Source organism: Coturnix japonica, chromosome 3 (genome assembly GCF_054131305.1).
Source record: "Coturnix japonica strain WE chromosome 3, WE-NBRP24, whole genome shotgun sequence".
NCBI lineage: Eukaryota > Metazoa > Chordata > Aves > Galliformes > Phasianidae > Coturnix > Coturnix japonica.
Window position 1 is genome coordinate 53,934,437 of NC_140665.1, and position 25,834 is coordinate 53,960,270.

A 25,834-nucleotide genomic window follows, 5' to 3' on the forward strand; every position below is an offset into this window, starting at 1 on the left:
AAATCTAAACTGATCTAAACCTTAGCTTCCAACATTATATTTCTGTAGTTTACCTCAACCAAGCACAGCATGTTTGACTAGAAAACATTTTGTGTCAAACACAATTATTTCCCTTCTCTAATTGCAGTCACCTCAACATTCTAGGTATAGAATATAAAATAAATAAATGCAACTTTCTCATGGCCTGATGTTTTACCTGTCTCACTGTATAATTATTGCTATTAAGTAATAAAGTGTAGATATGCCTAACTGTTCCTGATGACAAGGTATGCTGGATGCACTGCATACATCCCTTTTCATTCTGTCCAGAAGATGATGTTCTAGTAAATGTAGCCATGCTGACTGACCTTTACAAATAATATTTAATGACTGCATTTAATTTCACTTCACTGAGTGAAATTCGGGATCTAAGAAAGGATTTCACACGTCAGCCGAAAGAACATATGGTCACTTGGTTACTTCGATGCTGGGACAATGGTGCCAGCAGTGTGTGGCTCGATGGCAATGAAGCTCGCCAACTGGGTGGCATTTCCAGGGACTCACATGTGGACAGAGGTATTGGCACATGCCAAGATCAGTCCTACACCCTCTGGAAGCGAATGTTGATAGCGGTAAGAGATAGATTCCCCTTTAAATGAGACTTGGAGCCTGAGAAAAAGAAATGGACTTATATTGAGAAAGGAATCCAATTTTTGAGAGAAAGTGCTCTGGTGGAAATGCTATACAGCTCCCACTTCAATCGTAATGACCCAAACCATGACAGTTTGATTTCCACAAGTAACCTTACAATTTAAGTCCTAGAAAGCATACAGTTTTTATTTTGGGATGAAACAGGCAGTTATTCTGAGAATCAAATAATAACATAGCTGGGAATTCTATGGCAAAATTCCTTCCATACTATCCCCTGGAGCCATAAGAAGGAACAGGTACAACTATGAAACAGAAACTCTCAGCTCAGCTCAGCTCAGACCAGACACTGACAAGCAAGCTGTAGTGGGGGATACCTGCCTGTTCATACAGGCATGGGACTTGGGCAAGGACAGAGCAGTGGTTCCAGTCACTCCATATTCTCCTTTCCCTCTTCACACACACCTTGCATAACCAAAAACCCACACGTGTGATTAAAAAATGTAAAAGATTTGCCTCTCCTTTATACCTATGTTTGCTAAAACAAAAAATAGCTTGACTTCAGCAGGATATGTGACGTACCATTCTACCTTTAAAAATTAGCAATACAATTCTGCTAAAAAGTCAATCCACTGAATCACTTTATTTATTTATGTGGGACTGTGTATGCTTTTTTTCTACAAAGATGTCAACATGTAGGAGCATACCTTCCTACAGATTTGCTGCTGCACACGGGCCTCTCCAAAATGGCAGAGTAGAATGCCCTGTGAATTAGATCGAGGCCATCATACTCATTTTCACATATAACCAAATCCAGATAAAAACTTAGGTTTTTTCAAAGGTGGAAGGCTAGTGGAAGACAAGTATATTTCATGCTTCAAGGGGAGAAAATGTTACCTCTGCTCTAAAAATGACCTAAAGCAATTCCCTCAGAAATTTGACAAATATACAGACTCAGATCACAGTAAATTATATCACTTGGCAGCTAAACTGGAGAACTAAGTACAGAATTGCCAACAAAACTCAAGACACACATTTGAATATATGGAAAGCTTTGAGATTTCTAATAGAAAGGAGCATACACAGGCACATTTGAGACTCATAAAGAACCTTATCAGTTTGAATGGAGTGTGTAAATTCTAAGGATTAGATGAAAGTTTGTGCATGTGTGTGTGTGTGTGTGTGTGCGTGTTTTTTTAAATAAAAGCATTCTACAGGAGAAGATAGGAAAGAGAGACCATCTGCAGTGTAACCACATAAAAGACCCCTGGGCAAATCCAACCCATTAGCAGAAGTGCTTGACAAATCTGCCAAAGAGCCAGATGCTGCTTATGGAAGAGACTCTTTCCCTCCTTGTCATCCGGATGCTCTGACTTCTGTTCCCAGAGGGGGACGGTGATGAATGGTGCTCAGCGTAAACTGTGTGCAAAGAGAACTGAAGTACAGGACTTAGGCTGTCTTAAAATAAAAAGACAAGACCAAACCTGAAATGGTAAAAGAAAACAATTTTGAACACATATATAAGCCATGTGTGCAACATGCAGATGCTAGAAAACAGAAAGAAAACTTGCGCATTTCCATGTGGACATTTATATGGATTTTCTTTAGTTCATTCTGTTGGTGCCCTACCATTTTTTAAAATTTTCCTACAGACTGATTAGGATCTAGTGGGACGGTAAAGAGGTAATTTTGGTTACGTTAAATGCTAGCACAGCATGCTAAATGCATTGAGTTAGTTAAGAACTTACAGGATACACAGACTGACTGATGGTATTTAAGAGGTATTTAAGAAGAGGTTGTAAAATATTAAGCCAAAAAATTACACTTAAAAACAATTAAGAAAACTAAGTGATTTGTTTACATAGCAACCTGTATCAATCTCTGAATGTCAATTTGGACCTCGCTGGCTAACTTTTTAATAACTACATTTCTGTAGGAATATTTCCAAATGGATTTGAAGTGTAAAGCAAGTTAAACCAAATACTTTTATGATCCAGGCTCACCGATGGTAAAACATGTTTGGATTATCTAAGAGGTCAAAGAAGGTGGAACAGTGTCTGAATTAGTTCTCGTGTGTATTGCTGTAATGTGATATGACAGAGCAAAAAATAGACCAAGAAAGAAAGAAAGAAAGAAAGAAAGAAAGAAAGAAAGAAAGAAAGAAAGAAAGAAAGAAAGAAAGAAAGAAAGAAAGAAAGAAAGAAAGAAAGAAAGAAAGAAAGAAAGAAAGAAAGAAAAAGAGCTCCTTCTCATTGTGATTACATGTGCTGCACTTGAAGAACTAATGCTGTCATTTTATGTTTCAAAGACCAGTTCAATTTCACAACAGAGTTCTATGAAACTACTGGCTTAAGTAAAAGCCCTTGAAGGTATAATCTATCTTATTTTTCACTGAAAATAGTGTGAAGCATTTCCCCTATCCCAAGACATGCCTGAAGGCTGAAAGTATTTACTTGTGATTAATACATTATTTAGCTCAGCAATACGTGCGCTTCTTTTCCAACTCTCTGTAATTCAAGCAGACTGTATTAAAAGTACCGTGATTTAGCAGATCAACAGGTTCAGTAAAAACTGGTCAAAATAGGAAGGGGAGGAGGAGAACAGAGAGGGAAAGGGAATTGTAAGAAATGCTTGCCCTAATATTAAATGCTCATCATTTAAAAGCCACTCACTCAAAGTCACCTCTGGGCACAAAGCACCTCCACTCTGCAGAGCAGCAACAGACTTTGCACAGAATTAATTCCAGCCCACCAGCAACTACTGGTCAGACACCTAAGACTGGCCGGCAAAAAAAGCCTGTCAAGCATACTGCCTGAGCTACAATGCAACACAAAGTACAGGCATCAAAGCAAGCTTAAATGCTACCCGTCTATGCAGCTGGTTACAGCTCAGGTTGTATGTTGGGTCGTCACCGTCCACATCATGAAGCAAGCTGTGCTGTTTGCAGCTGGGGAGGACACTAGCCCACCATCTGCACTAGTACCCAACCAGGTCAAAGCAGATAAGTAACTAACTACCAGGTGTATGCCACATACAACCACCAGCACTTTTGATCCTACTCCTTCATGCACCGGCAGCTCTATCTAGAGAAAGTTGTAAATAGCTGCTGTGGTTTCCCAAATTATGTTGTGCAACAGAACCTACATACAAAAGGGACACGAGATACCAGTAAGAGAACTGCACCTCACACCACTATACCAGTGCTGCTAACACGTCCTGCAAGAGTGACTAAGATGTTTTACTGAATATTTCAGTACTCTGCCTGTAAAATTTGTTAAATTGCCCTTGTACATTTTTGCTTATATATGTTGTTATTCCTACTTGAGATTTATCATGAGAAAATTGTCATTAGTGCGCTTCTTACATACAAAAATTTTGAATTTTTTGTTGCATTCTTTTCAGTTCTTCAGTCATTCCCTTTTTTGTGTTCAGTTGTTGGAGGTTTTCTTGGTACTTAATTGCCATTAATACAAAGTCATCAACAAAGCTTCAGATCTTCATTTCAGCAAGCCTTTCCCAGCCCCTCAGAAGTGCACCTATATACATTTATGTTGAAAGGGGTTGACTGTCCCACTGTGCAGTATGGCAGAAAGCACCTAGCAGTATGTCAGCATGTGTGAAGGGGTTTCACAACTGGAGCCATCTAAATAATTTGCACCTTTGAGCAGACTCGGAAATCACAAAGCACTTTGGAGTTGAAATTATGTCAGATTTATTAATTATACAATTACATTGAGGTGTTTCTAGTCCTTTTGAAAATTAACCACAAAGCTACCTTTAATGCACATATTTGTGTATTTGCTTATTGAAAACAAGGGGAAAAAAGGAAGCAGTTATTAAACAATTCAAATATAGGTGATTCAAGTCAGTACTCAATAGGATTTTTCTAATGTTCAAAATATACCCTAGAGAGCAGGAAGGACAGCCCCTTTCTAAGAGAACAGTAAGTAGAAAAAACACTTCTAATTTAAATTGGTATATTCAGCACTGTGTTTTCTACCCTATCTCCTCAAGAAGACAAGGTCCTAGCAACTGATATGAATAAACTTAGCCTTCCGAAAATAGCATAGCTATTTCTTAGAGAACTTTATCTTATTTCCAGGTTTACTTGATTTTAAAAATTTTTAATAAAAGCTTAAACCTATCAGCAATGATTGGTTCTTCCATTCTAGTAGCACAAATCTGTATTAGAAAACTCTTAGCTCTGTAGCATGTGACATCTCACGAAGACTTGAGACAAACATAAAAATCTCCAATTTACTTCTATTGATGCCTCTGTTAAAATCTCACTTGTCCTATTTCTTTTTTTTTTTTTTTTAAAGAAGTTTCCAATAAATGTTCAAAACTTATTTTTCTCTTGTTGCTTTCACCTATTTCAAAATCTGACCAACAATTGATTTGTGTTAACACTGCCATGACCTGGCTTGGCATCACACAGAGAACATTATTTGTAGTATAACAGAAAATATGTTATGCCTGATTTTAAGAGAAAAAAAATAAACAGGAATTTGTAAGAGACTCAAAAAATAATAAAAAAAATACATTAATTTTATTGTTAGAGCTGCAGGGATCTGTTAATATAAACCATTCCAATACTTCTTTGTGATGTCATCAGTTACCATGTGTTTGTACTCTAAATAAATTATTGCAATTTCTGTAAACATATCGTACATATTTTTAGAACTCTTTGGGGGCTTGGTCCAGAGCCAACAAAAACCAATGGGCAGACAGTGACCAGCTTCAATAGGCTCTGAGTAACCAGAAGACCAAGTTCCTAAAGTTAATGCATGAGAAGATCAGGGTACGGCAGGCAGGGAGACACCACACAGACTGCTCCAAAAATAGGAAAGTCTTGCGCTGCCTGCAAACTACACGCCTGGAAATACAACACACGTAGCAAGACAACATACTTCTTGTTGCATCTGTTGTGTGATCATCAGAGATGTTGTTTGTTATTCAATTACACGTATCTGCACAGTTGTCTTGATAACTATTACTTTGATTGACTCAAACTGCTGAAGTGGCATACAGACTAAATACATGCACCAAACATTTAATAAGGAACAGATTTGTATAAATATTCTTTCAACTGCAAGCTAAGCCTGTGCAAACCAGAATACAGCCTTTCTGAGAAATCTTATTACACAGTGCAGTTATTTTAAAACTAGAAAACTGTGAAACATTTTTGTCAGCCACTGTCTTAACTGAGAAGTCTGGGCTCGATCATGTCAAACATTTCTCTCATGTGAGATGTTTGTAACTATACAGGACTCCCTGTCATGAATGCAATTCTCTGACAGTCATCTTCTGTCCCTCGTATTGACTGAATTTCTTTTTCCAATTCCTAACATTACATACAGCAGCCTTTCAATTTCAACTTTGTGCTGCCTTTTCATAGAATATTTGTGTTACTGTATCCGTTCATCTTTATAGTTTCCCCCAAGCCCAAAAAATACTAATATATATATATTATATATTGCATATATTCCCTTCTTTGCAAAAGAAAAAAGTAAATAAAGGAGCAGAATCTGAAAAATGTACTCGCTATCTTTGCTTATGTGGTGTTTCTAGCTGGTCTTTTTGCACTAAATCAGCAAATCAGCAGTACAGCAGGTAATTGCTGGTGGAGTCTGCATGGGCAGTCAGAAAAAGAATACACTGCCAATCAAAAGAAAAAGATCAGATTAATAGTATCTCAGAAGCATCTACCTTACTTCACCATGAGATGAATGTCACCTTAGGAGTCTAAATTAAACAGTCATGTTAATATCTCATTTCCTCAAAATGAAGCCCATTTATCACATCACCATGATCTGCAGACTATCATGGTGATGTATAGGGGCACTGTGCAATTCTTGATTCTGAAAAGTGAGTGTTTAAATCATAAAATCATAGAATTGTTTCCGTTGGAAAGGATCCTTGAAGGCCATCTAGTACAACTTCCCTGCAATGAACAGGAACACCTACAGCTCCATCAGGGTGCTCAGAGCCCTGTCGAGTCTGGCCTTGAATGTCTCTTGGGACAGTGCTTCCACCACCACTCTGGACAACCCATTCCAGTGTCTCACCAGCCTTACTGAAAAAAACATCTTTCCAGTCTAAATCTCTCCTCCTTTAGTTTGAAATTATTTCCTCTTGTCCCATCCTATCCTATCACGACAGATCCTTCTTTCTTATAGTCCATCCCCTTCTTTCCCACAGCCCCCTTTAGATACTGAAAGACCACTCTCAGGTCTCCCTTCTCCAGGCTGAGCAGCCCCAGCTCTCTTGGCCTGTCCTCATAGCATTATCCTCTCACTAGCATAAATATGTTTATGAGCATGTGGCTCATAAATAAAACTCTCTATCCTCTAATGAGAACAATTAAGACATAGATGCAAATAAAACGAGGGGATGCAATTGGCTAAACAACACATCTGAAAACTCAGGAGACTGACCTTGTTCATTTTTACTGCACAAAAAATTTATTATTTTCTGTTACAACTACTGAAACATGAATGACAACGTCATAGTTATTGCTGCCTTTTCTTGCTTAGCAGTTCAATTGCAAAGCTTCTCTTCACCATGTAATTACAAACATTTGTTTTTCATCTGATGAACTTCACATGGATGGGAAAGTACTGCTGGTCTCACTCTCCTACAAACTTGTACGTAAAGAGCTGAGTGTGTTCAAACAATCCTGGGAGAAGAATGACAGCTTCATCATTAATCCTGTCAGATGAGTTGTTTTGCTTGGATTTGAATTGAGGACTTACAATATTAGACCTGGTAAGTATGGATAACTGCTGGCTATAAATGTCAATATCTGCCTGAACGAAATAGACATCAATCTTGAGCTAAGGCCATGAAGGTTCTATTTAGCAAATTAGTATAAGTTAAATTTCAGGTGTGTTTTACAAAGACTAAATTGTTGAGTTCAACAATTTTGTTAATCTAGTTGACTAGAATAAGGTGTAGCAGATACTCACTATTTTCCTTCTCTTATTAAATTTAGTGATGCCCATGGAAATCCATTTGGGTAATGCACTCAGTCTTAGCATAGCTCTGGTACAGCAAGTATCATATACACTGTATTCACATCCATGTCCCAAGATGCAGCAGAACCAAACCTTGGTCTTATGAATGCAATATGAAGACTGTTGTAGTCCTCACTGTAATTCAATATTACCTATTTACTTGCTAATACATTAACATTAGCAAGAAGCAGAAGAAGACTGCCAAACTTTCCCTCTCCCCTCTCCCTATTTCATTTTATAACCCAGCAATCTATATATTTGCCAGATCTCGATTTGTGATGACAGACACGGTGAAAAGGAAGAAAGGAAGACTTTGGTGTGGCAGTGACCTATTCATCAAGCAGTATGTTGTCACAAGAAAGATGATGTCCAGTCTTACTCAGCCAAAACCAATGAGCTGTAGCTGACTGAACTGGAGGCCAGGAACCAGTATAAATCAGTTTAACAGACTTCTGAATCACATCTATTATAATGTTTATGTCATTTCCACAGCAGTGTCTCGGGGTATGAACCTATTAGCACAGAAAAAAACCCTCCATTCTTAGAATTAAACATGCTTCTCTGATCATCTGTGTAAAAATGGAGCTGTAATAACTGTAAACAAGTCAAATTTAATGTACTGAACTGGATTTCAGTTATTCTTATGTAATACTAAATTAAACGTATGAGCCATTCAGCATAATTGGTATCAGTCCCATTTTAAAGCATACCCATTATATAAGAAAATTAATAGCAGTGTGTGTTTATAGGCTCTGTACACAAGAAATGTTCTTCCTGACCTTGTTAGTGCATTTCACACATGACCAGAATGATAGAGTTGTCACCCATGCACATTAGTCTTGTCTCATCAGATCTGTAGTATGAGAACAGGCAAGTCTCATTCATTGCAAACTTTCTGGTTCTAGAAGGCTATAAACATTTTGCATGACTGGCCAGTTATCCAGAACTGCAGGGCGAATTTGACTTTTATCTCAAAATCATGTAGAAAGAATACCATAATATTGCAACAGTCACAATAGCATCACAATATGTTTAATACCTAAACAATCTGAGATAAAAGTAAGTTTTCACAACCAGCTTACAGGGGCTTTGCAAAACAACTCCCAGGAGTCCTTAACAGAATTTGTAAGACTAAGTCATGTCTGAGTAGCAATTTGTGACAGAGATCCTTATATGCTTTTGTTTGCATTTACAACTTGCCAATCCAACAATACTCAATTCTTAACCACAGTTCCCTGCATGTGTATGTAATTTACCTGTTGAGATAACAACCACATTGTATAAATAACTGCTGGTGACAGTTGATGTTTACTGTGCATCTAACTGGATACTTCTGGAAAGTATTTTTTAATAGGCTGCATAGGTCAGTAAATTCCCTTCAGAAAAAAATTTACTAGTCACATCTGCAGTTTGAATGTTTCTTTCTAAAAGATGAACTGAGGCCAAGCAAGACAAAGAATCTGCTGATACACACATGTCACTCCAAGAATTCTCCTGACAAAGTTCCCACACCCAATTTAATTACTTCCCTACTGTAAAAACACTTTCCATCTGCATTTATTGTAATAGTTTCAAATCCAAAACCAACACACTATAAAGCTAGCTAAATAAATGAATGATATTGGCCTTAGGTCCTGAGCCAGAAGCTATTCTGTAAGGCTGTGTGTCTCCAGCATTCATTTTTATGCTGATGTTTCATTTTATGTGCAATGTTTTCACTTAAGACTTGTTTAGAGAAGAATTACCTTGCTCCAGGCTTTCAAGTGTCATGTGCTGCGTGGTGCCCCTAGTGCTGCTGCTGCTAGAGGATGGCAGAGATTCCCTGCAAGACCCAGGTCGCATTCTGTACAAGGATGGGACAGAAATAGCCTGCTGCAGGCTGTACATTCAGCATTCCACACACATAGGGCAGGAACAATAATTTCAACTTTGTCTGCTGTATCCTCAAACTGAGGCTCTGGAGCTTCAAATGAAAAGCCTTTTATTTTATTTTATTTTTTTTTCCCTCTATCAAAAAAAAAAAAAAAAGAAAAAAAAAGAAACTCTACCAGACTACTGGTAATCTGGGTTCCCTCTTATACTTGGAAGACAAAATAGTTTTGTTCCTCATAACTAGTATAAAGAATTTAATTACAATTCATAAGAAATTTCCTTTCTCTATTTTGCAGAGGTAATGACAGTAGGTCATATCCTATGTCCTCAGGTATGTTGCAATATCACAGTCTGATGAAACACTAGCCACGGACTATTTTGTAAGTCCTTGAGTTGTAACAGTCTTCTTTGGACAAGCAACACACTTGAAATTACACATATGCGCAAGTAGAGATTCTCTATACCATCAAAGTACATCTACCCTTTAAGAAACATGTGGATGTATCTCTGAGGGACATGGTAAGTGGGCACGGTGGTGGTGAGCTGATGATTGGATTAGATGATTTTAGCAGTCATTTCCAGTCTCCATGACAGAAGTTGGAAAGACTTTGACATTTATAATAAAATTTAAATCAAAGCTGTAGGACAGCAGGTAATTTTCTAATTTAGAAATTATTAAATGAGAAACAAAGTACAAAATATGCCTCCACTGAATCCTAAAGCAAAACTGCTACTGACTTCACTTGGAAGTGTATTTAGACATTGAATTTTGTATTCGCTTACATACCTTCAGCTCCTAGCAAACTAAACAGAAGTCAAGAATGTGTTCATAAAGGGCAGAAAAAGCTAATCCAAGATAGTCAGAAGGTGCACCACAGACACTTTGCTTTCGTTATCCCAGGGAGTCCCAGCTCCAAGAGGACATGAAGACATAGCAAAGGATGGGATCTGGGGGTAAATCTCGAATTACTCAGCTTTTCTGAGTTTTAATCACAATTGTTTTGGCTTCCATTTTCTTTTATGGTTATCTCTTTAAATTAAAACCTTTGAATTTTTTGTAAAACTTCAGAAGTTCTACATAGAAGCAAGATAAAGACAGGGAAAAAAACACAGAAAGCCATTAAATTTCAAGAAAATCATCATCCACTGTGGCTCAACAGTTTACTAATCAACAGGAAGATGCCCATCTAAAACAATTCCTATTTTACCTGCTAAGAAATACGCATAAATATATCCACATATGCAAAATACAGAATTCAAATGTCTTCCCTCTTCTCCATGTACATGAACATAAAAGTAAATTAACACTTAAAAGTCAATACTCAAGTATGCAGAAAAGGGATAAAAGAAAAATGTGAAATCTGATTAAATGGATTTCCATGTGCTATTCCATAGGATTTTCATTAAAACTGAGGGTGTTAATTCAGCATTATAGCACTATCTAAATTTGTAAACCCTGTTGCTAGCCCACATCTCCAACTGAGAGGTGAAAATCTTCCTGACTGAAAAGTAGTCAAAATTAACCAAGTCATTATCCCTTTTCAAAACAGGTCCTTCTCACTGAGTGTTTTCTGTCTGCATTTCATCTCAGTATCACGCCACACCACCACACTTGCAGGTAGTCGGCATTTGCTTTTTGTTACTGTACCTGGCGTTTGGAGGCTCTGACACATCTGATTCTGTACACGCTTTCTTTACCTGCAAAAGCAAAGGATTTTCATAGTTACTCTCTCTTGAAACACAACCTCCTTGCTCACCATTCACACACATTGTTTAAAGTGGATGCAGCTCTGCTCACCATGATCTCTATAAAATACTTCCCGCTTTTTACAGCAGCAGTATGCTGTACTAAACAGTGTGTTTCATTATTATCCCATGAACAGCTGCCAACTGCACTTCCCTAGGTTCCATTAGTATGTAAAATGTTCAGCTCAAATAGCTTGGGAGTAGCCCAACTGGGAACAAAGAAACCAAAGAACCAGGTTCCTCACTTGGAAACCAGAAAGCTATACTGTTCTCAGTAGAGTAAAGAAATGTTTCCCCAATTGATACAGCTTCTGTTTCCTGCTAAAGCTCACAATAATAAACACCAGATTCTGGGGCAAAGTGCAGTGCTAGGTAAATAATTCAGACATTAATTTTCATTTTGTCAATCTGCTGCTTGTTAAATGTATGAGGGCTGCCCCAAAAATAATGCTGACTCTTTTATGATGTCAGCCTAGGACGTCAGAAGTGAATGTTGATGGTATGACAGCAGAGGCTGAACCTTTCCACCAATATTCCGTTACATTGTGTTGCCATGTGACAAATGGCAGCAGAGGGATATCTGACAAAATAGTGACTGATAAGGAAGTGTGTAGGAAGCAAAGCTGCGTCATTGAAATCCTCCATGCAGAAAAATAGCACCCATGGATGTTCACCTACATTTACTGAATGTTTTTAGGGACAAACAGTGGATGTCAGCACAATGTAGTGGTGAGTGGTGCGATTCAGCATTGGTGACAGTGGGGCATCTTCTTTGGCACACATTTTTACAAGCACAGCATGCAGACTCTTGTTCATTGCTGGCAAAAATACATAGCTAAAGGTGGTGACTGTGCTGAAGTACAGTGTTCTGTAGCTAAGAATATGCTCTATAAAACAGTTATTGTGCTCTTTATTTATGTTGCAGTTCCCATGGAAATAAATAGGAAACATTTCTTTTGGAGCAACCAATGTAGTTTCTAATGCATCAATGAATATCACACACAGCATTTGTACATTATTTTGCAATATAGAATTAATATTGTATAGATAGTTTAATTAATATAATTACATTTATTGTTATAAATACTTATTGTAATTAATATAATAATCAATAGTAGTTTGACTTCCATAATAATTTTTCAGTACATTGATATTAGCCATCTAGGGGTGAAAAAAATACATCACTTTGCAATAAAAATAGAAAACTGTTCTCTGGCAGACTAGCTATCTCTTTGGGATCTTTGGGATTTCCTGCAAAAATTTTACTGTGCCTTCTGGTAATCTAAATTTTTTGTGCTTTCAGCAGAGAAACAAATATTTTGCTCACTTGTGTGCTAATGTAGAATCCAGAGCTGTGTGGGAGGTTTCAAAATTCCATTTTAAAGCCATCTAGAAATATTCATAATCACTCAAATGAATTTCATATGACTGACACAATCTGAAGAATATTTCTACTACAACCAGCATATGCTCAGTGACAGTTTTTCAGACTAATTTGCATCAAAAGAGTCTTCTACAGCTTCCTGCAACATTAAAAACCTTTTCAAAAAAAGTTATCACTGTGAGCTGCTTCTATTGAAGCCACTCGCAAAATACTCATCAACTCAGACAGGAAAAATATTAGCCAAACTATAAGTAATTTCTCTAATTACCATTGAATTGAGTGCCATGAAACAACAACTAAAGATCTTTTAAGTACATTTATAGTTTTACAGTTGGTCATTTTTATTCTTCAGTTGAGTTCTATATATGGAGCAAACACCATGAAGGACAATGAAAGTCCATGTAAGCCTTCATGAACAGTCAGACACATCATTGCTACAGTTTTCTGTTCACCACATTATTATTATAGTAACATTAGATTTGAAATATTGTGTAAAACTTGAGATATAAACCCATAACTGATTACCAAATAAATGCCTCAAAATTTGTGTTAAGGTGCCAACAATAATAATATCCATGAGCATTAGTGTACTGAATGTCACAATTACAAGCAATCATTCAAAACCTAAAATCAAAATCATCCAAAGAAACTGAAATGGAAACAGCCTTTCCTTAAGTGGTGTATATTTGCAAAATCAGGAAGTTACAGAGGGACTTGACTAGAAAAACAATCTTTCAATTTTTCATACAAAATTAATATATAAATGCATCTAATTAACATAGCTTTCAGAAACACAGTAAAGCTTTTCCCCTTTCTCGTTAACATATATTTACTTACAAGATTATTTTTCTATCTCCTTGCTGATAAATCTCTGGCACTTAAACTTTTCTTAGGACAGACTCACAGATGACTTCTCCTACACCTGCTAGCACTACTACTGTATCTTGTTTTGATCAACATTAAATAAAGCAATTGAGAAAGATTATGCTCTTCTTGTGTGATGAAAGTAGGATTTTTTTTTTATTTTTTTTAAGAAATTCTTATATCTTTAAAGTGAGTAACAGAAATGCAATGGGTCAACTGTATCAAAAAACCTGTGTACTTAATAGTACTTAAAAAAAATAAGAATATTTCAGTTTGGTGTATAGATAATGCAGTTTGTCTGTGATCATTTTCTGATGAAGTGTGCAGTATAAGCACTGCATGTATATGTGTCTTGCCCTTTAAGACTGAATGCAAACTTCATTATGCATCTTTGGATTCCTCTTTCAGAGAAAAGATTTAATAAATAAAAATGTTATTTCTTAAAGGAAGAACAGGCATGTGATTTTCTTTCAAGTGGCTGGGTGGATTGAACACCCAACCTTTCTTTAGGGCTACTCAAGTAGCAAAACACATTTTGTTATTCATAAAATTATGCCACCCTTGAAGGTGAACAGAAAATCACAGCGAAAACTTTTGATCAAAGGCTAAATATCATTACCTTTGTCTTCAGCTACACTATTTTCCCTCTTAATCTGCTTTGGTGACTGTTTTCAAAATAATTAACTTTCACTAACACCACATTTATTTACATTCCCATGTGTTAAATGTAAGAACTTTTTTCTTTAATCCTACTCAGTTTTCTTTTTTTCCTTTGTTTATACAGGTTTTCTCACCATTTCAGTCATACACACATGGAGAACCATTCACTATGGTGGTATCGGTTTCAGTTGTTTTTGAATTTTACCAAATGGTGTTGAAATCTCCTACCCCTGCTGCCTACTACAAAACGTTTGAAATATTTCAGCTAAAAATACTTAAATCCAATTTTTTAAGAAAACAAGATATTTTGTTCATATTTTACGTCATGTAACTATGCTGCTCAGAGGCCTTACTGCCTGTAAGCTTTGAGGCTGAACCCCAAAATTGAAAGTGCACAAGTACAAGATGTACCGATGCCCAGGAGTCATCACCTCTGTGAAGTAGTGTCCAAATCTGTTTAGCCTTATTATGCTTCTAAAAGCCACGTTTTCACAACATTAGTGGAGTCCTGTTGCATCCAGCCTCCCAATTTCTGAAGACCCAGTCTGCACTGAATACTGTCTATGTCAAATATAAAGGAGCAAAGTAAGAATTAAAAATCGCTTCTGATTTCCATAAGCAGCAGGAATTTGTCTGTCCTTCTTTAAGTGGTTAATCCAATGTATCCCATGACAACAACAAGGCAGCATCACTGAATAAAAGAAACTTCCTGTGGCCTCAAATAAGTTGAGGAACAGAGGAAAAATCCACACAGGGAGGAAGGACAGAAAACATGGAGAAGAGAGGGATCTCCAGGAGTAAAATCAGAGGAGAGGAAAGCAAATTGTAGAGACTGCATGGGTAGTGGAAGTTTACTAGAGCTCCCATGGATGGGACAGGGCAGCACAGTTTGCTTTCCTCTCCTCTAAGATCTGGGAGTAAAAATCAGAATAACAAGCTCAAGCATTCATCACAAATTTATGAAAGTCACTAGTAAAGGCTTTAGTAACCAGTCTGCACAGAATAACAGGCTGTTTCTGGCATGCCATCTGCTCTGCAGATCTACTTAATGATCCAGGCTGGGGAACTATACTTTGAACTTACAAAATGGCACATAAACGTTATGCTTTATCCAGAAAAAAATGAAGATCTAATTCATCTCAAATTGAAGAAGATATTATTCAACATCTTATACAATTTCTTCCTTAAACTCTGCCTTCATTCTTCAAATTTCAAATACAAACACTTTTATAAGTGTCTTACACTTCCTGCTGTGAGGGCAGCATGAAAAAGAGATGCATATATTAAATGTCGAAAAACTAGGATTCAAGTTTATTAAAATGTCTATATGACCAAGAATGATTTTATATTCACTGTGGATTTTAGGTGCTTCACATTCAACTAATATAGACTGAGGAACATAAGATAAAAATCTAACTGCACACACTGAGAAAACTGGAAAGTCATGTATGTCATGTAACAAGAGCTGCACCATAATGGATAAGAGACTGGATTTCCATAGACCATATTAATTTTGGTATTTCCTTGCTTCTGATGTTTTCCTTTGCAACATTAACATCCTTTTAACATGATTTTATTGGACCTCATTACACTGGATGTTAAAACATGAACTGGTCCAGCTCTGTGAGCTGATCTCGTACACACACTCATAGTATTAAGCTCGTAATGAAACACAGGTGAGAAATCCCTTCTAGCACTTATAGTGAGCACAGTGGAAAAATCTTGCAGTGTCAGCAGTAAATTATTCTGTCAGTGAATCTGCTGAGCTCCCTTCCCTACTGCATCAAACATTTCCTTGGTCACCCTGCCCTCCCAAATGGTGCCTGCAATGTTTTGGGTCAGAATGAAGTAGCTCTGCATGCAGGAGCTACTAAAGATGTAGCATCAAGGAGGTGAGAGTAAAACTAATCTTTGCAGACACAAAGACAACTCAAAGCATGTCTACATGCCACCTCTGGCCTGGAGAACGTACAAACCAAGTGCATTTGGTGTACTGTCTGAATGCTTCCCTACAGTACATTAACCCCATGTTAAAACTCACCAAATATACAGTGCTAAGATTTAATTACAGACTGTAGACATTGTGTATGCTTTCAAATTGATTTTAATAAAATCTAGAAATGTTACTGAGAATTAAGAATTTTATGGTGGCTAAATTCAAATAATACAAATGCTGAATACACACACACACACACACACACACACACACACACACACACACATATATATATATATATGTGAAGTAAATCTCAGAGGAGATTCAGCAAAGAAAAACAGAAATGCTGAAGTCCGCCAGAGAGAGATCGGAGAAAAATTCTAAATAGTCCCAAATTCTCAACTAACTTATTCACAGTATAGCTCTGTTGTGTTTCACTTCCATAGGTCTCCTAATAATTTCAGTTACCTAAGCCTAATATCAGTAAAATTGTATTATCCAAATACATATAAGCAATTCATTTGAAATTGTAAATAAATAATGCAGTAGTTATTTACTTTCACGTTTTAACTTTGTTTCTGACTTAGCTAAAATCAGAAACACTGATGTTAGTGTCAAGTGACAGAACTTGAAGCAACAGAAAATAGACTTCTTACATTTTTTCACACTGCAGATCTGTACATAGTTACATTTTACTTGGCATCACATTGTGAAGCAGATTTATTGTATCTCAACAGATCTAAAAACACAACAGTTCTAATCTCAAACTTTTTATAAGGATCAATTTAAATTCAAAAATAAATCAAATTCACTAGGACAGATTAACTATTACAGCATTATAACTATTCAGTAAACTCTTTCTCAATCTTTTTAGTAATGAAATTGTTATGCTGACAACTAAAATCATTTCTAATCCACATCCATCCAGTTTGCAGCATGATGAACTTTTGTTTGCCTGTTTATGAAAAATGACATTAAAATGGAAGTTATTTAGAAGTTACGGGTATGGAAGGAGATTACTCAAGTTGCTCTTTGTACTTTACATAATATGTTAAATGATATTTCTTGTTTAAAGACAACAGAATCACAGAATGACCCGGGTTGGAAGGGACCTCAAGGATCATGAAGCTCTAAGCCCCTGCCTGGCAGGGCCTCCAAACTTCCATGTTTACTAGATCAGGTTGCCCAGGGCCCCATCCAACCTGGCCTTGAACACCTCCAGAGATGGGGCATCCAAAACCTCCCTGGGCAGCCTGTTCCAGGACCTAACCACTCTCCTAGTAAAGAACTTCCCCTTAACATCCAACCTAAATCTTCCCTCTTTCAACTTAAAATTTCCCCTTGTCCTACTATTATCGTCCCTTCCAAACAGTTTACACCCCTCCTGATTATAGGTACTCTTAGGAACTGAAAGGCTGCGATGAGGTCACCCCGCAGTCTTCTTTTCTCCAGGCTGAACAAGCCCAGCTCCCTCAGCCTGTCATAATAGGTCTGGTGCTCCAAACCCTTGACCATCTTTGTGGCCCTCCTCTGGACCCTCTCCAACAGCTCTAATATCTAACAGTTCTAATATCTAAACAGATATCTTTCCTTGACTTTAGGGAAGAGAGAAATAAAAGCACACTAGATGCTGTGTGGGAGCAGTCATGCATGACACTGAGAAGCAGGGCAAGGTAGGAATGGGAACTCAGAAAGACTTTTCTGTAGCACCATTGCTTCCTTCTCTGTTCCATTCATATTCCTTCCCAAAGATAGACCTATTAATGAAGAAACATATCACAGCTACCCTCCTGTATTCCTCTCTCCTCAAATACAGTGATAACACTGCTGTGCACACCAGCTAGTGAACATTCAAGCTGTAAGGAAAAGTTCAGATAGGATATATCTGACATAATTTACCTGCACATTGGACATCTAAATCTAGGTTAGTCACCTCAATCTTTCTTTACATCTAACAGGAGGAAACAGATGTATTTCACCTGACCTAGTGTGGTCTTCCATGTCAAATAGAGATGATCTATGAGTAGTGATTTCTACTCTCCACTGAAATCTCCAGAGGATCTGAAAGATTAGCCAGACATTTTCATTATGTAGACTGCATAAGAAAGTAAACATCACAGTTTATGTACGCAGTTTATTCTACATATACCTCTGCAGTCTTCCTCCACTCCCTGAAAAAGATGGATCAAATTCAGATAAAATCTTTGTAGAAGGGACAGAAAATCCTGATGTTTTATTCCTGCTCTTTTTGAACATGCAGTGGAGAAAATGTTGATGAACAGTGCTGCCAGGCAGCATGCACTGTCCCAAATATCTTGTCTGACACATCAAGTTTTCTGTAAAACCCTTTTTACTTGCTGCACTCACTAAAATAAGAAAAGAAGTGGCTCCTGGTATATTTTCAAACTTTATAGCCCCAGCTTATTTGAACCAGTCACTGACTACTCATTTGAAGATGGATTTATGATTGACAAAACATATATTAATCTGTTAAATACTTCCACTTCTTGAGATGACTCTATTGCTGACACAATATTTCAGATCTACTGTACAGACACCTGTAGACAAAAGTGTGGATGAAACTTTCATAGGAACAAGCCTACAGACAGGCTAATTGGATGCAAAGTTGTGCTTTTATATTTCCCATATATCTTATTGTATAAGGCTGGATGATGAGTGTTGACACACTGGAGTCCTTTGCTGGTGTGCATCATTCATAGGAAGTGAAGTAACAAAGGGTTTAATAAATCCAGGTTAAAAACTTATTTATATTACTTATGACCATAATGATTGCCTCTTTTCACAAACACTGCACAGTCTTAATAGCTGCCATAAGCCCTTGTACTATTTAAATCAGAATGATTTACCTAATATAAAACTGCTTTTGTATTTGCAAAGTTTTACAGAAAGAGGTCGCAGTAAGATGTATTCATGGCATAATCTGATAAAATCTGAGGCAATCATACCTCCTGAATTTTCTCATTCATAGGCTATCTTTGGGGTCAAAAATTTCCTTCCCTGGCACATTCTTACTCGTGGAAGGGTTTCCTTCATGTTTGTTTTTGCAACCTGATTAATGGGTTCACTTAGTTCAGAGTTCTAAGCTTCTTTCAAGTTTTTTTTTAATACCTGAAAACATTTTTAAAACACGTTTTAAATTGCCTTTGGCACAAGTGCACTTTCAAAAATATCAAAGGGTCTGACGGTCAAGTCATAATTTAAGTCATTGGACCCTGTAAAATACAATCTTCTACATTCTGAAATGCATTTATATATGCACTGCAGGGAAAAAATCACTTTTTTTTTCTTCTTTTTTTTTTTTCCTTTTTGTTTGTTTGCATTAGATGAAAGAAGGAAATATGCTTTCCCTTAACTGTTGGGGCGGGCAGGGCAAATGCCATACCACAATCACACTTTTTGTTTCAGTTACCTAATAGCTCAGAGCTCACAGAACACTTTCACCTGTCTTGTTGGTAAGATGGACTATCAGACTGGCTCCTTTCCCAGAAAGAAAGAAGGAAAAGGAGTAAACCCCAATCAGCAGTTGCAAAGGCAAGGAAGCTCCACCAGCCTGGAAAGGGAAGCAGCTCACTTACTGTCCGAGTCAGATGCAGGAGAAAATAATAACTAAGCAGTAACACTGGAAATCTCTCTGCCACCGATCTCCCCCATTTTTTTTCCCCCTTTCTCTCCTTCTCTCTCGTTGTTCCCTGTTTGTTTTCAATAATAATTAAAAAGAACACCACCACCACCAATACCACCACATGAAGATAAGTCTATGGCCTTTTGTTTGCTTGCCAAATCAGCAGTATGTGTCAGTGCAGATGAATCTGCAAATGCATCTGATGCTTCCCCAGCATCCACGAACTAGAAATGAGCTAGAAGATACTGAAAAATGCTTCCTGTTTTTGCTCCGCTTATGATCCCATGATCTCCTCCATAGTTATCATTTTGCATTAGTTTTAAGTGTATGTTTTCTAAAATCAGCATTTCCAGTTATCACTGATCTCTTTCAGCAGGAAAAAAACACCACAGTGAGATACAGGAAAAGAGCCACACTATGCAATGCCATCTAGATTTAATCTGATTTCCCAGTGCCACAGACATGTCATAAGCAAAACTGGTGAATCATAAATGCTTTGGAGTTATCATTTAATATTCAAAGGAATAACAATTTGTCTCCTGTTATATGTATAAAATTCAGCACCCCCTCAGAAAACGCGAAGTTATTTTCATTCCTCCAGCTTTTCAAAACTAACCAAGGCCAACAAATGCAAAGAGAAAAAAAAAAAAAAAAAAAAAGTAAACTTTGAAGCTGAAATTTAAAGCAATGAAAGTCAGGAAGTTCAAAAGTTAATGTTCCTATGGCTGTGTTAACTTGGCCAGGTTGCAAATACACCATGCAAATATTTCAAGCTATTTTGTTAGAGGTATATTGTACTGTGCTATAAAGCATAATAACATACACTGTTTTCATATGGAAGCCATCTTGTACCAGCAATAGTACAACATACAATGCTAATGCTGATTTCCCTACCACAAAAGTATTTCTACCACAGCAGCTTCACTTTCCGAGGATGTAGATGCTTCACTGGAATCCAGTATTCACTCAGGCCCATCTAAGTTTACATGCTGACCTCTCACAAGTCTTTTTCCTCTCCAGAAAATAATCTCTCTTTTCCTTCTAATCTCAAAGAACACTTGCCACAGCTATTCCATATCTCATTTAGAAGAAATTTAAACAAATTGCCTTGTTCACTGTCTCCTCCCTTCTATTCTTTATTTTGGATTTTACCTAGGAGAACACCAATATCCAAGTGCCTCTCATGAGTGCAGTAAACATGATCACATCCATCAAAGTTCACATATGATGAAATACATATGTAAAATATCCTTCTCTTAGCAGAGTTGTTCTTCTAACCCTCTGCCCTTTTGATTGTCTCCTGTATTTTTAAAATACATATTGTTATGTACTGCGGTTAAAGGTAATAAGCTCCCAGAAACATGCTTTAGTCTTGGTCAACAACCTTAAGTTTCTTAACTTCATAGAGGTCATTCCTTGAGTCTCACTCAAGCTTGGGGATGATCCATCCACAAGCTGTAAAAAAAATAAAATAAAAAAATCACAAAATCACCCCGTAATCTCTTTTAGCGGTCCATACACATCAGCTACAATCTTCATCCCAGAGAAGAAAGAGCTTTAAAGACAAGGATTTTGCTTTTGAACCATATTCAAAATGTTTGGGGAAGATCTGAAGTGTTCTCAATTCTCTGACAAGATGAGAGCTTTATACTAATTAGATTTCAAGCACCAAAGCATTTGTGAATGTCTGGAAAATTTAAGAAAGGATGAATATGTGACTCAAACCACTGTCTGATAGTGTAGGATTGAATAATTTTTGTGGACTGAAAGCATAATATGTGGGTTCAGCCACATGACTGTTTCATTGATGTTCCAGAGTTCCTAGGCTGAGATTTGAATTGCTCAGTTCTATGTGGTAGAGACAACCTCCTCCAATCGTAGTCAGTCACTCACAGGAGTCACTTCCTCTTTTTCTCAGACACACTTTTACCCAGCTTGCTTCACTGTTGGTCTTATCTCAAATTCTGGGCTCCTATTAGCCATAGCAAATGCAGACAGATGGAAAGGCAGGAGATCAGTGTATTCCCTACAGTGTCTAGCATCACAAACCATGTTTTGTGACCAGTTCAGATTTCATTACAATTTTTAGTACATCTATTAAGGTGGGCTCAAGTCAACTCTGTATCTTTTGGCACTCTTTATGTCTCAGGATAGACAATCACATTGAGTAGATAGTGTTGTATGTGAAAGAGTACTAGGAAGACAGGAAAATGCAACTGATAAATAATTATTAACTGACAAAAAAGATTATCTAACTTATCTAATAAATCAACTCTCTTCCACATCCTGAGCTAAGCAGAAATGACACCGAAAATATCAGCTTCAATTGAGCAATCTTGTAACTAGTCACTGGATAGATTTGCTCTGGTCAGGCTCAAGAAACAGGAGGCCAGACTCTTGGCTTCTCCAGCTCCAGTTGAACTACAATATGTTTGGGAAAAAAAAAAAAAAAAAAGTTAAATTCCTATTTTGAATACTGATTATATTTTTAGAAAGCAATACACTAATTTACTGCTTTCCTTCACAACCCAGAAAAGCCAAAAGATTTTCATTTGTATACGCATACAAAGATATGAGAATGCAAAAGGCATTGACTAACTGTGCCTTCTACAGGAAATAACCCAGTCCTGCGTAGATACATACGAGCTTGCATTGGTTTCTCTCATTTCAACAGCAGTGAGGGAAGCAGCGATGGCTTACTGAGGCTGTGTTGCATTAACTTTTTTAGCAAAAGGAATTCCCTGAGTTAATGAGTCATCAGGCTTGAGGTAAAGCTACAAAGACTTAACCAGCAGTCTAAATCGGAACATGGTGGTTAGGCCCACTATTCACATCTCAGAATAAAGAAGGCAAGCATGTGAATATTCCTTTGTAGGCTGGGGGAGGAAGGGGAGGGGGAGTACTCAATTAATGCCAAACAGCAACAGGTGGATGGAGCTAGTAGACAGGTTGGAGGGTGGACAATCATGGTAATATGAGCAGGTAACATGAACACAATCTTAGCTCAGCATCTGCCTACCCATTATCAGCTGGCGGAGTCCTGTAGGCATTCTGGAAGATGGGAATTAGATGGAGATCGAGATAAAACAGTATTCAAATGAAATTTAAAAAACACAAAGCCAAAAAACTGCCCTGCTGTCCCATGATGATCTTTCTCCTGGTGGCAGACCAAAGATGTTCAGCCATAAATATCTGGCTTTTCAACTGGGAATATCTATGAATTATAATATAAATAGATAATTTATTCTATGAAAATAGTCCAAGATAAAGTCATCTGCTAATTGTACAATGACAGTATTTTTGAACAACACACTGAAGTTATTCCAATTAAAAAGATGTACTTAAAATACACACAAATGACATTAAAAATCACAAAAACAAACAAAACAAACAAACAAAACCAACAAAAAAAACCCTCAAATGTAGGTTCAAAACTGAGAAGAAAAAAAAAAAAGTGGAAGTGGAAAAAAAAAAAAAAAAGGAAGTAAAGAATGAAGGCAATAAATGTTTAGGCATTATATTCCACCTTGAAAATTACTAAGTCTCCTATACAGTAGATAACCATCCTTCTGTGCCACACATTTCACTTTTCTCTCATTACTTCCCTGAAGATTGTACAATAATCTATAGCAGCTGCTGTAACATTAGTAAACTACATTAGACAACCAAAATGCCTGGCGACCTACTTCCGCAAGTGTATGGATGCAAAAAAAAAAAATCTCTCTAGCTCAAACTACTTGTCGGTCAAAATAAGAAAATCAGTTCTTTATGGCCATCATATTGTCTTACTCATAGCAAAATAATTTGCTAGAAGAAACATAAAGACATGTTTTTATATATATGTATATGAAATTAATTAATGAACAGGTAAACTCCAAGTACACTTGCAACACAATGCTCACTAAAAATCCTGTTACTATTGCAGTGTTAAAATGGTAGACAGGGATAATAATCATAGAAGGATAAATGATTAATTTTATCTACATAGAAGAATGCAACATTTTCTTGTATGCAAGAAATAATACCAGCCACAATTAGAAAGCGCATTAAAAATTACTAACTATTCTTTTATCCTTTTGTTTTATACTATAGATTTTAACAATAGCCAGAGTAGCAGTGTTTTTAGTATGAGAATTATGAATAAATCTTAAGCCATTATCTAATAGTACACTTTTCATTATTAGTCAATGGGGACAACATCAGAGATAGCATAGCTATTAGAATGCCACAAAAAGAACCACAATATGCCTTTATAAGTTACATTCAGCTCCTTTATAAGCCACTTTTACCTCTTTTTTCAGGTTTGAAAGTTTAGCTGGTTTATACTACTACAGACTACCATATCCAATTTTTTTTTTTCAGGTTTTTCATTAATATTACTATTCTAAAATGCATATTTTACTTTTGAAAATGTTCTATGAGCAAAATAGTAAAACTAGCTTTCCAGAAGCAATTATTTTATTTTATTAAATCCATACCATTTTGTTTATATTTGCAGTCCTCCAGTAAATTCTTTGACCGACAGGCAGTTACTTGAAATAAGGTGAACCTCCAGTTTATTTTGGATAGCTATATACACATTGCAACTAAAAAGCTCCTTTGTTTAGCAGAATATAACAAGCAAGATTCCCTAAACTCTGAAAGCATTCAAAGCAAAAGCAGGAGACAGCTTAATAGTGAAGGATTAATTTCATACAGCAAGGTCAACTGTCAGAAAGTATACTGTGGGGCATCTGCCACACTCTCTCCCACAGCCTTTCCAGGCATATTCGATGGAAAGAGTATGCACATTGGCCCCTCTTTCAAACAATCAAGCAAGTGTCCTTTGTCTCCTGCCCAAACGTGCCAAGCCTCCTGCATCTTTTGACCCCCCCTCCCCTTCTCTCTTCTGCCTCCCAACCTGCGGTACTGGAATGTTTTGGCCACAAGGTTAAGAAAGATTCCCCCATTCATCACAACCTGCCAAGCACAACAGGGTCACAGTCCCAGTCACAGTCCTGCCGCTTTGCTAATCCGGCTTCAGTGCAAGCATGAAACTTCAAAGATCTTTTGCCACAGGCAAAAATTAGTCCTTATTTGCTTTAAAATCCAAGTATCAATCAAGTTAAACTGTGCTTCAGCAGAGCGAACATTCTGAGCGCTCAGAGGAGTGCCTACGTTTGGTGCTCAGTTCTGGCTCTAATTGAATGCAGAGCTCACCTGGACCAGCAACACAAATACTTCAAGTGCCCCAAAAATGTAACTGTGAGATAATTCCTTCTATCCAGAAAGTAAGCCCTGGCAGGAAGAACGTGCAAGCATACAAGAAAACAGAGTTGTGCACATGTGTAAATAACAGTATATAATAATACAAACAGAATCCCTATTCATGTGAAAATGCTTCAAGTTATTTCCCCTTCCAATCTTTTTAATTTCAGTTATGCCATATGATCAGAGTTATATAATTGTAAATTTCTGTTACTGGCTTTTAATTCCTGAAATTAGTTCTGAAGAACAATTACCAATTAATTACAAGAGCACACAGTAAACATTTGTTTCATATTTAGTAACCAGATATTCAATTAACTTGAGCTAAATTTATATGCAAATTCTAATATTCTAGGATACTTCCTACCACTCAAACCAATGCAAAAAAAAAAAAAAAAAAAAAAAAAGAAAAAGAAGAGAAAAAAAAACCCACACACAAAAAAACCCCAATAATTATGTTTGCAATCAACTCAGGTTTCTCAATATATATTTTTAATTGAAATTTTTTGGAGATAAAATGAAATTTATTTTCAAATCAGCTTTTTTAAAATCTTCACATTTTCTTCAGATATTTGCATGCAATTGAATATTGTTGAATTGTGTATTAAGTCAGGGCAATTATTAATTATTGCACTAAATTAAATATTGCGGGAATTAACTGCATGGGATATGTTTCCTGTTAGACTACCACAGAAATGTGTATTTTGGGATTTTTGCAATAATGTAATTGAAACTGCAGGTCTTAAAATACAAAAGGAAGCAACAATTAACTAGAACGTTATATTTGCAAACAGTCCACCTACCTTTTTATACATGAATGTAATATAGCCATGCTCTCT

General features: G+C 36.8%; 1 protein-coding gene across 46 annotated transcripts in view; it reads right to left on the bottom strand.

The window, feature by feature from the left end:
• EYA4 (EYA transcriptional coactivator and phosphatase 4) overlaps positions 1–25,834 on the bottom strand; it is a 147,998-nt gene that overhangs the window by 60,647 nt on the left and 61,517 nt on the right. For 45 of the 46 annotated variants that reach the window (XR_014944844.1, XR_014944842.1, XR_014944840.1 and 42 more), the window contains one exon: positions 11,164–11,213. The exons of the other annotated variant lie outside the window; for it this stretch is intronic. Coding sequence is in view for 30 of the 45 variants with exons in the window: in XM_085543618.1 (XP_085399744.1) it covers positions 11,164–11,213 (50 nt within the window). In the remaining 15 variants the exon portion in view is untranslated. The remainder of the gene's footprint in view (positions 1–11,163; positions 11,214–25,834) is intronic. 46 annotated transcript variants of the gene reach the window in all.